Source organism: Epinephelus lanceolatus, chromosome 13 (assembly GCF_041903045.1).
Source record: "Epinephelus lanceolatus isolate andai-2023 chromosome 13, ASM4190304v1, whole genome shotgun sequence".
NCBI classification, from domain to species: Eukaryota; Metazoa; Chordata; class Actinopteri; order Perciformes; family Serranidae; genus Epinephelus; species Epinephelus lanceolatus.
Window position 1 is genome coordinate 11,386,205 of NC_135746.1, and position 11,453 is coordinate 11,397,657.

At 40.0% G+C, this 11,453-nt stretch overlaps 2 protein-coding genes across 2 annotated transcripts; one reads left to right on the forward strand and one right to left on the reverse strand.

The window, feature by feature from the left end:
- Positions 1–754: 754 nt before the first annotated feature.
- Positions 755–5,795, reverse strand: hddc2 (HD domain containing 2). Its single transcript, XM_033649120.2, has 6 exons — positions 5,662–5,795; positions 4,931–5,052; positions 4,581–4,683; positions 4,367–4,435; positions 4,139–4,277; positions 755–3,085 (listed from the first exon to the last, which is right to left on the reverse strand). Exons 1-6 carry the CDS (start codon positions 5,734–5,736, stop codon positions 2,928–2,930), a joined length of 666 nt encoding a protein of 221 aa, XP_033505011.2. The 5' UTR covers positions 5,737–5,795; the 3' UTR covers positions 755–2,927.
- A 213-nt stretch (positions 5,796–6,008) lies between these two features.
- Positions 6,009–8,607, forward strand: cenpw (centromere protein W). The gene is made up of 3 exons (XM_033649354.2): positions 6,009–6,196; positions 6,328–6,441; positions 8,485–8,607. Exons 1-3 carry the CDS (start codon positions 6,110–6,112, stop codon positions 8,509–8,511), a joined length of 228 nt encoding a protein of 75 aa, XP_033505245.1. The 5' UTR covers positions 6,009–6,109; the 3' UTR covers positions 8,512–8,607.
- The last annotated feature ends 2,846 nt before the right edge of the window (positions 8,608–11,453 follow it).

Consider the following 11,453-nt stretch of genomic DNA (forward strand, 5'->3'; position numbering starts at 1 on the left):
CTGGGTTAGTGTATGAAGTGCATGCCTATGCCTGTGGTTGTCTGATAGGAGGGGCTTAAAACAGAGTGGGGAGCTGCAGGAGGAGGGTGTATTTTCAAATTCTGCTTCTCCTTTTTTTTTTTCTTTAGACTTTTCCAGATTTCTGCCGACCCCAGCTGGAAATTAAAGAAACATCTGTAAACACTTTTCACTGCAAACATCTTCACTCCAGCAGTTTAAACTCGGAACATTTATTTTGGAAAATGTTTTTTTTTACCCTTGATTTGAACTGCTGTACCTCAGATGACTGCTGGATTTACACTGACATCACATTTAACTCTAAAATGGTCCAGATAACATAAAAACCCTTTTTTTCTGGTGCCTGTTGCTACGTAGCTGATGCATAGTATAACATAAATGTAACATCACATTGCTGCAGATCTGATTCTTAACTCTATCTGGTGCAGAATTAAACCGTTAAATGCTGAGACGACATCAGTTTTTACTGCTCATGTTATGAACAGGTTGGTGCCACAAAAGATTAAAAATCTCATAATTTACTGTTTCTGTAAAAACATCTTCTTTCTTTTAAACTCTTACAGTTTGGCCTCTGTGGCCGCTGCTGCGTAACTTTGCCATCAAACTAACGATCTGTTTTCAATATATATCTGTTTTGTGTTTCTCATATTGTCTCTCATGTGTTTTAAGATTTTATTTTCTTTGCTGTGGTTTGAACAGATCCCCCCCAGATCATTTCATTTATTGTTTAACGCCGTCTGTCTGAAATGTATTTAATAAACTTCATGTCAACATTCAAGTACTGAAAGAATCATATGTAGCTGGAACAAGCTGACCTGTGATAATTCATGTTCTGTCATTGGAAAATTACAGTTCATATCTTACATCTGTACAATGTGTTTGGAAGAAATTTGAATACAGCATCAGTTAAAAAACCCTTTTACACCCAAAGACTGTGACATTCAAATAAAATAACATTGTATTTAACATTGTACAGAACCGTTTCTATGGCTGATGGATTGATATTAAAGATCGTTTAAACCAAACCAAATATTATATATGACTGTTTTGCAATAAACACTTGAAACTGTGACTGAACGTATTGAAACTGAGATCAAACATGGTAAATGTAACAATGTGCAACTGAAAAATAGTTCACGTAAAATAAAATCCACATCTTACCCCTGTTTTCTCATCAGCAACACTGAAGTCCTGGTGATGCTGCTGTTACTGATGTAACTAATACTGTGTGTCTAAAAAATGCATTAACACAATTTTTTGAAGTACAGCACCATTACATTTATCCATTACTATGGATAACCGTATTATGAAATGTCTGCTGCCAGATAATATATAACATGTCAAAATGTGTTTGTCAGTGGACTGGAAACAAGCAGTAAAGCGTGTTGATCTTAAAGGGACAGTTCACCCCAAAATCAAAAACACACATTTTTCCTATTTAGTGCTATTCACCAGTCTAGATTGTTTTGGTGTGAGTTGCAGAGTGTTGGAGATATCAGCTGTAGAGATGTCTGCCTTCTCTCCAATATAATGGAACTAGATGGCAACATCAATGTCTCTTTACAGAAATCATCATTACTCAAGATAATCCACAGACCTTGTTGTGAGCAGTTTCATGTAGGAACTATTTTCTTTCTACCAAACTACACCCACCAACTGTATCACCACACAGAAGGAAGTGTGCATCTACTCATGGACAAGAGGCTTGTGCTCATGATGGTGTGAGATGCCAACATTAATGGCATCCTGCTTGGCTGAGCTGTAACGTTAGCTAGCTCAGTGGTGCTAGGTGAGCTAACAGTAGATGTACACTTCCTTCTGCATGGTGATACAGTTGGTGGGCGTAGATCGGTCGAAAGAAAAGATACTTCCTGCACCCTACAGGTGCTCTTTTTTTCATTCTTTTGCACTGACCTGCTCAACCTTGAAAAATATCAAAATGTAAAGTAACTTGTACCTTGAGTAATTTATTAATCTTTTTTTACTGTTACTTGAAAAGGTTCCTCTAATGGTAATTCTCACTTTACTTTTACAGAAGTAGTTGTATTTTTACTTGAGTATAGATTTTAACTACTCTGCCCACCACTGATCACGGCGCAGAAGGAAGCGTGCATCTACTCTTGGACAAGAGGCTTGTGCTCGTTACAGTGTGCGGTCTAAAAAGTAATGGCGTCCTCTTCAGGTTAGCTGTAATGTTAGCTAGCTCAGTGATGCGAGGTGAGCTAGCAGTAGATGCACCCTTCCTTCTGTGCAGTGATACAGTTGGTGGGTAGTTTGGTAGAAAGAAAATAGTTCCTACATCAAGCTGCTCACACCAGGGTCTGTGGATTATCTTGAGTAACCAGGTCATGATTTCTGTAAAGAGACATTGATGTTGAGTTTTTGGCACTTGGAGCACCACAGGCTGAGTGCCATCGAGTTCCATTACACTGGAGAGAAGGCAGACATCTCTACAGCTGATATCTCCAACACTCTGTAACTCACACCAAAACAATCTAGACTGATAAACAGCACTACAGGTAAGAGGGAAAATATGTATTTTTGATTTTGGGGTGAACTGTCCCTTTAAGAAAATGTCAGCATAGTTGACAGAAATGTAATGGGGGTGAAATCTGCCTCTATGTCATGACGTACCAGGAATTTTACAGGTTTTATCACATTTTTCAACCCATTTCTAGGGACATTTAATTGAATTTTGACAAGTTATTGTATTTGTGTATTATCAGGCAATTCTTGCATTGCAGTGATAATATACTTCCCAGTATGGGATAGATATCTATGTGCCTTCATTCTCAGCTCAAATATCGCTAACGCCTCAACAATGAGGAGATGAAACTCCTGAAAAACAGTTTTCCCCTGATCCTGTGATTTCTTTGCGCATCCTTGCACTTACACATTTTGTGTTACAGTCAGGGAGTGTGTGAAGTATTATGTGGCTGTGAAGATACAGCACTGACTGTCTGTGAGTTCTCAGAGTTCTTTGCTTCAGCTGTTTTGGTCATGTGACACTGTCTCTCTTCATTTAAAGAGCTGAGGAGCTGGAGTACGTCTGGGTGCTGGAAACGACCTGAGAGAGAATAAAAATGAGAAACAATTTAAGTAAAGGCAACCTACTTTGAAATCTGTGAAATATACATTTGAAGTTGTCTTAAGTTTGTTGACGAATACAAATTTTTAAAAGAAGTCTGCACAATGTGTTAAAATTAGTTTAAATGACAAGAAATAAAGTGATCCCTGATGCCCAAATGTGAGCAACTTAAAGGTTAGTTTGGTATTTTTCAACCTGGACTCTATTTTCCCATGTTTTTGTGTCTAAGTGACTGACGGGAACAACAGTTTTTAGTCAGTCCAGTAACGCAATGTCCATGAAAAAGTGCTCATTTTTGCCACTGACAGGCTCTGATTGTTATTCAACATGTCTGACAACATCATGGAAAGGATCCCTACAGAGATAGACCTTTTTGTTTAACAGTAAGATCCTTTTTGTTTAATAAGAAACAGCCCCAAAATCACTATCTCTGAACCCACCAGACTCCATTTAAATGAACAGTAATTTTATCATTATAAAACAGACCGTATTTTAAGTCTCCAGAAACAAAATAAAACTCACAAATACTGTCTTTGTTAATCTTTCCACTGTTCCAACAATCACCAACTTTGGTTTGATTGAAATAAACCTTTAATTCACCCAGTTAGACGTGAAAACATGTTGGCTCTATACACGCTAAAACTATCGTTTATTTAAATGGAGTCTGGTGGGTTTGGCGATGGTGATTTCGGGGCTGTTTCTGATTAAACAAAAAGGATCTTACTCTTTAACTAGAAGGTCTGTCTCTGTAGGGATCCTTTTCATAATGTTCTCAGACAACCTGAGCTAGTCAGTGGCAAAAACAAGCACTTTCAATGGATGTAAATTGACAGTGCAAACAAGCCCCGAGTGGTTACATCACAGCCTTCTCACTCAATACTGGACCAGGTTCAAAAACTGTTGTTCCCATCAGTCACTTAGACACAAAAATATGGGAAAATTGGGTTTAGGTTGAAAAACACCGAAGTTACCCTTTAAGAAATGAGAGCCAGTGAAGAAGAGCAAAAGACAGATGACACAGAGCAGATTTACCACTGGTGGAGTCAAAGAACTCCTGCAGTCTTCCCGGCGTTCCCTCCAGCTCCTCATACTCATGAGCCTGCAGGATCATCTCCATGAGGTCAAACTGTTTCACTAACCTGGCCTCTGGACTGCTCTGGTTTTCATACTCCTGCATTTAAGGCAAATGTGTCATGGCTGCCTGCTCATTCAAATATGAGTCATAATCTACAAATACAAAGGGAAAGCAAAGAGACGTACCTCCCAGAGTCCGTAGATCTCCTGTTTGAGTCCCTCCGGCAGCAGACCTGACAGATGCCTCATCGCCTCCTTCAGAGAGGTGAGGAGGAGACATTAGAGAAGCCAAACAGCGATGTGTAACCTGTTTAAACCATCACCATGACATGTAGTTATACCTGACCAGGCTCGGCTTTAAGAAGCCTCTTGTGTTTTAAAGTCGATGAAGGTCACTTGCCTCCTCTCGCCTGTGTTTCTCTGCTTTACTGACGTTGTCCGATGGAGCGATATCTCCCACAATGCACTCTGCCATGTCATGAACCAGAGCCAGCTTTATACATCTGAAGACAACGAGGAATAAAGTTAGTATTTAAGTATTTTTGGACTATGCTGCATGAGTATTTATGCTTTTCTGAATGTCATTAAATATTCACTTTAATAGTCTGGAGAAGGTTCAGATGAAACAACAGAGGATGGAGTTGCTGTCTGGAGGTCAAACTAACATCACTGGAATTTCTAGTAGATTATAAATGGATTTTATTTTATATTTTGGGATTTTTAATTTTGTTCAGTTGTGTGCAAACCTACCTGTCCTTGTCCACTGTGGGGTCGGTGATGGTCAGAGACATCATGGCCATGCGGTACATGTGGTCTGACACACTCTCTGGCTTCTTTACATTCCTGTACACCCAGCCGGTCCGTGGGACTCTCTGCAGGTGACATCAACCACAACACATCAGAGGGAGAGGACAAACTTGTCCTACAATATGTGTCTCATGACTCATTTCACCATCTTAGTGAGACAGTTAGTCTGTGTTTGTGGATACTGACGCTTATAGGAGGTACACATTTTGTGTTTTAGTCTTTAGTGACAGTTAACTGTGTTTCTTTAGGTTTTGCACTGTTTGTCTGACAAAATTACAACTTTAAAAAAAGGAGAAGAAGAAAATTTCGACACAATTTTATACATTTTGAATATTTATTGTGGCCGAACTCACACCTTAAAACACTTTATTGGGGGTCCTGGATGAAAACTGACCCCAGGAAATAAATACAATTATTCTGTTGGGTAAAATATTTATATTTAAAGCCTCATTGCTACAGCAGTTACAGGTGAACAGTGCCCACCTGTTAAGACACTGTAGTAACAAGTAGTTCTAATGTGAGGTCTGTATAAACACCAGCAGCACCAGTAAACACTGACAGGACGAGCTACAGACTGAGCCTCAACACACGTAAAGTAAAGATAATTTATTATTTATTTTCGGTCAGGGACCAAAACACCACAAAAGTATCCGGAGTTTGGGGATAAGTCTTACTTTGAGCTGTCCGATAAGTTTCATGAACTGCAGCATATTTTTCATGCTTGTTGCTGTCTCCATGGTGGCCGCCATTACTGCCCGCTGAACCGGAAACAGAAGGAGGATGTAGTGTTCCAAAGCAACCGCTGGGTGGCGGCATAGACAACACCGAGCCGGAGGGAGACGTGATTAAAACACTACAGTTACATCCTCTATCCTCTATATGTGTTTAGGAGACTTTTGTAAAATGTTTGTATCGGAAAGAATACGTTTTAATTTGTATTATTTAGTCCTCACTTTGAATACAACATATACATTTCGCTACTAAAACTAAACTGTAGATGGCAGCAACAGTCGAAGATTGAAAAGGCACGAAGAAGAATTTACCGGAAGTAGGAAAAGCGGGAGATTGGAAAACGTAAACAACCTTTTTGCTGGTGTGAACTGACACTGAACATTTGCCAAAATGATGAAGAAGGCGCCCAAGTTGAAATCTATAATTAAAACTAAAACGAAGAGGAGCATAAACGTGAGACCGACGTCAGAGGCGATGGTGAGTAGCACTGATATGCTAACGCTGCTGGTGTTTGTGACTGTTCGCTTTGTGTGTGGCTAACGCTAACTAGCATAACTGACAAGTTAACAAGCAGAACTGAACACATCGACTTCTGTCCTTGTTTTCAGATTGAGCTCCTCACGCTGCTGTTTTTGAGCAGCCTGGCTGAGGAAGCGAAGGCCAAAGCTTTTGAGGAGAAATCTGCAACGATCAGAGCTCATCATGTCAGAGCAGTCGCCAAGGTTAGTTCAAAGAGAGGTTAAAATCACGGATGCTACTGTCCAAGCTAACGTTGTTTGTGTCCGTGTTGTATTTATATTAACATTAAATGAAATATCAAAACAAGTTAATTTATCCGTACGGAACTTTATGTGTGTTAAAACGTCAGTACATAAATAACACATACTGTAACTGGACAAATGACAACCATAATATGACAACACACAGTGCAGAGTGCAGCTTAAACTAGTTCATGATGTTCACCTTAAAATGCCTAAAAATGTCCATAAATAGATAATAAATATCGGTCAAGCATCACTCTCAAATGCAATACAACTTTAAGTGACAAGTGACAATATTGTTTTTACCTCATCAATGGTTTGGTCTATAAAAAGGCAAAACGGTCAGAGGCACAAGAGACAGAGATTTCTGATGATTTAAAACTGTGAAAATATATTTTACATTGTTTGTGTTAATACAGAAGATTTTCTGATGGCCCTGTGTTTTAATGTGAAATCTGATGATTATACAAAAGCAGTCAGAAGGTTTTTAATGCTTTAGAAGTTGGGATTTGTTTATTGAATAAGTTGGCATGGTCTGCATAAAAGGCAGTGTCTCATTTTCTTACACGGCCCTCATATTAATGACTGTAAACAGGCAGCAGCCCACATGGTGCATATTTTTCCTTTACTATTGATTTCTAGTGTTTTAGTTTGGTTTTGGGGCAGCAGTAGCTCCGCTTTGACCTGGCTCCAGTACTAGAGGGTGGTCTTTTTAAGTCCACAGCACAGTCCTGTCAGTACAGAGTGTGGACTAGTAGCTGTAGAGGTGCTGGCTCACCTCCTGGGCACTGCCGAGGTGCCCTTGAGCAAGGCACCAAACCACTAATTGCTCAGGATGCTTGACCATGTAGCCCAATCAGCTCTAACATTCCTCCACAACAACTACATGTCTATGGGTCGTGAGTGTGGGCATAACAATTGAGTGAAAAATATTTTATTTCCCCCAGATTCTTCTACTGCTTCTTCTACTGCTTCTTCTTCTTCTTCTTCTTCTTCTTCTTCTTCTTCACCACCTACAAATCATTTCTCAGTCAGAGTTATTAGATGTTCTTTAGTTTTTGATTTTTCAAAGATTTTTATTGTCATTATCCTTTTTAGGTAAATTTAGTTACCATACATCAAAACCTCAGAATGGGCAGGTTTTGTAGACCCTGCTTGTTTGCTCAAAGGCAGGTGTAACAGAGAGGTTAACTAGTTGAGCCTGCAAAAGTGTTAAAATAAAAAGTGTTGGAATAAATTGAATCAGTAAGCAGCATGTTGTCTGGTAGAGATGCTCAATGAACATCATCATGGTCTCTGTCTTTTGCAATTAAAACAAAAGTCCTAAACATTTTCTCACATAACTGACACCTACTTCCTATTTATATTTCAAAACCAAATGATCTTACATTGAGTGTTTGTTTGAATTTAAAGATATACTATGCAGGATTGCCGGTTACTGTTTGTAAACATGCTTCAAAAGTCTAAGTAAAAGCCAGTCCCACAATGATTCTCATTTGGCGTTTCGCCTCGCTGTATTTTCTTCAGTGATGTGTCTGTTGTAAGCCTATTGTTCAGGGTCTAGAACCTGGTTGCTACCTTTCTATAAAGCCCCAACCTCACCTGAGTGCTGTGGAGGCACACGCACATAAACTAAACACAGGAAATGAGAAGAAAAAAGAAACTGCAGGCTGAGGGCAAAGTCCCTGCAGAAAAATACTCCACCACACACTTCTAGAGGTTCATAATTGATGATTGAGAGGGATTACTTCTTTATGACTGTTTCCATTGTTTTCAGGAAAACCCTTCAGAGTGTATCTTTAATCAAATTCAAATATTACATACACATTTCTGTACTTTTTTTAAGGGCTAGTAGTATTAATATAATGTCTACAGTTGATGTTGACAGTTATTAATGAGACGTAGTAATGCTTCTGATTAATAATGCTTTTATTTTTTGAACACTTTTTGGTGTCTCCATCTTGAACAGGAGACTTACTGAGGTTTATTTTTCTGTCTTTATAGAAAATGCTGAAAAAAGCTCGGGGATGAAGATGGGGAAGTGTCATCATCATTTTTATGGACTTTTTTCATGATTGGCAGCAGCAATATTTTTGCTTTTTTATTAAATATTTTCTTCTGAAATTATCCTTTATGTTCTATCCCTTGTATATATGTTTTTTCTGTCATGAGTTTTTTTTGTTCTTTATTAAATTCTTGTGAATCTTACAATGGCTCATATTGTAGACCTCTCAGCCCCCAAAACTTGCGGTGCTTAACATAACAGCTTACTGATATTAATCAAGTCATAACTGCTGCCATCAGATCAAGCGTCACATTCAAAAGTGTTCAAAAAATACAATGAAGACATACTGTGCAGCAGTGTTGAGAGTATTAAGCTTTGATCTCAAAGTTGTGGACACCTCATGTTAGTGCTTCCAGATCTCTTCGTCCCCCGTCCTGCTCTCCTTCCATCCGTCATGGTCAGTGTTTTAAAGCTGCATGCTTCACAGCTTCTTCACTGAGCGTGGGGCTCAGCCTCCTCCCAAATTCCTCCCTTCTTCACGCTACATAGATTATCTGCATGCTGCGATGCTATCCTGCTCATACCTTTATCACTGCAGGGTTATTCACAGCCAGACTTTTACTTTCTGAGGTGTGTGAGAAGTGAAAAGTTCAAAGTTAAACTTTTTTTATGCCCAGATCATACGGTATCTGTTAGATTTTTATTAAAAACGATGTCATGTGCATTTTCTGCTGCAGCAGGACCTTGGTAGCAGGTGGTGACGTGACAATGGACGGTTTAACCATCAATCTAAGTTCAACATTTATCTTTTTTAAAGTGTTAACCCAGTTTAAAACAATAGATCAAAGTATTGAAAGGGGAACACCGCATAATTAAGAATCCCAATATCTTATTTTGATGGCTTTGGAAAGTTAAATATGTGTGGAACATGATCATGTGCTTTCACACCTGCCCTGTTTGGTTTGGTTCAATCGAACTCAAGTTTGTTTGCCACTTAAGTGTGGTTCGTTTGGGCAGGTGTGAACACAGCAATCACACTCAGGTGTGCACCCAAACAACCGGACTGAGACCTTCTTGAAGAGGTGGTCTCAGTCCGGTTACAAATGAACTCTGGTGCGGTTGGTTTGTGGTGAGAACGTGTTCCGACCTGGATCTGAGCCAACTGCAGTCACATGACACATTGTTTGGGTTAAACATGAGCATGTTACAGTCCTGGAGGATTATTAATGTGCACCTCCTCCTGTACTGCCTTAATATGCACATTCAGCACATCCAATGCATCAAAACATTGTTTTCTAGTTGGAGCCGCGCCTCATTTTCAAACTGTATGGTTTGACTTAAATGAACAATGACAGCAATATAGTCCACGATGAGCAGCGCTAAAATCAAAGTAACCAATGAGGGGCAACCAAAAAACATGGGCACTATGTTGCCAAAGCTGGAGTTGCATCTCCAGCACAAGTTGGATGGTAACAGACCCATCAGCTGCAGCTTTGCTGGAGTGAATAAATTCTACTGAAAATTTTATATTGAGTCAGCTTTGATTTGCTGTCTCTCATTGGGAGAGACATCTGCGCTACTAATGTACTCCAGACATTGTCGTCCAAGGTAACCCCCGAGTCTTTTTCCCATACAATTTTCAGCCCTTCAGTGTTCATGCCATATTTGTATATAAGGTACTTATAAATTAAACTTACTATGTGGGAGCAGAGGAGCTCTAGATGTAATTTTTCTAGCTGTCAGTTTAGTAAGTTTCTGAGTTGGAGATATCTCCAGAAATCATTTTTCTGACCCTTCATTATCTCAAAGGAGTTAAAGATAGAGACAGAGACATCCAATATTTAGGATACCTTTGTTGTATCAGTCCCTCCAGTAAAATAAACCTATTTTTGGTTGAAATGCTCCAAATGGTTCACAATTAGGTGCACCTGTTCCATGTCAGTAGACAAGGGGTATAAGGGCCAATCCCAGTTCTCTTCCCTTAAAGGAGCCATATGTAAGAAATCTAAAGCAAATAGTCATAAAATCCTCCTAATATGTCACAGAGACTAAGGAATAATGTTCATATAACATACTGATCTCACCGACAACAATAGCACAGCCAGAATATTCGCATTTAAAAAACATTTTTACAGTCCGCAAATCATGTTTATGTTTTGAATTTGTGTTTTGGCCTGTTGCGCCACCCACCGCCGTCTAACAGTCACACAGTCAGTTACGACTGAGCTACAGTGGCTGACGGTGTGACTAAACCCAAACGACCTCGTTATGATTCCCAAAAACACCAACGCAAAACTCGAGGCAAAGCAAGGGTCTATATAGGAGATGCTATTGAACTGTTGAGACGGTTGAAAGCGGAGAAGAATTTGAAATCGGATGTCAAAGTAGCCACTCTTCTCCTCGACATCTAACGTTAAGCTTTAGCCAAAGTTGGCTAACTAGCATCATAGCTAGACGGGGATGGACATTTAGAATACTTACAACTGTTATTCATTTTCGATCACACATTGTAGCCCATGTGCAGGTGGGTCATCGACCCGACTGATTTTTTGAGAAACAAACGTTAGCAGCACGGCAAGCAGCATTAGCAGTGTCCCAGTACATAGCATTAGCAGCCGGCTCCTCATGAGCTGTATCCCGGCAGCAGCGTTAGCAGTGTCCCGGTACATAGCATTAGCAGCTGGCTCCTCCTCAGCTGTATCCCGGCAGCAGCGTTAGCAGTGTCCCGGTACATAGCATTAGCAGCCGGCTCCTCATGAGCTGTATCCTGGCAGCAGTGTTAGCAGTGTCCCGGTACATAGCATTAGCAGCCGGCTCCTCCTCAGCTGTATCCCAACAGCAGCGTTAGCAGTGTCCCGGTACATAGCATTAGCAGCCGGCTCCTCCTCAGCTGTATCCCGGCAGCAGCGTTAGCAGCGTCCCGGTACATAGCATTAGCAGCCGGCTCCTCCTCAGCTGTATCCCGGCA

What these genes read in the sequence shown, in the direction of transcription:
- hddc2 (XM_033649120.2), bottom strand. Translation starts at nt 5,736, where the DNA reads ATGGCGGCCACCATGGAGACAGCAACAAGCATGAAAAATATGCTGCAG. An exon ending in AGAAACACAGGCGAGAGGAG is followed by an intron (nt 4,436 to 4,580) that starts GCAAGTGACCTT and finishes ACCTCTCTGAAG; the next exon opens with GAGGCGATGAGGCATCTGTC. An exon ending in AGATCTACGGACTCTGGGAG is followed by an intron (nt 4,278 to 4,366) that starts GTACGTCTCTTT and finishes CCTTAAATGCAG; the next exon opens with GAGTATGAAAACCAGAGCAG.
- cenpw (XM_033649354.2), top strand. Translation starts at nt 6,110, where the DNA reads ATGATGAAGAAGGCGCCCAAGTTGAAATCTATAATTAAAACTAAAACG. An exon ending in GACCGACGTCAGAGGCGATG is followed by an intron (nt 6,197 to 6,327) that starts GTGAGTAGCACT and finishes CCTTGTTTTCAG; the next exon opens with ATTGAGCTCCTCACGCTGCT. An exon ending in ATGTCAGAGCAGTCGCCAAG is followed by an intron (nt 6,442 to 8,484) that starts GTTAGTTCAAAG and finishes CTGTCTTTATAG; the next exon opens with AAAATGCTGAAAAAAGCTCG.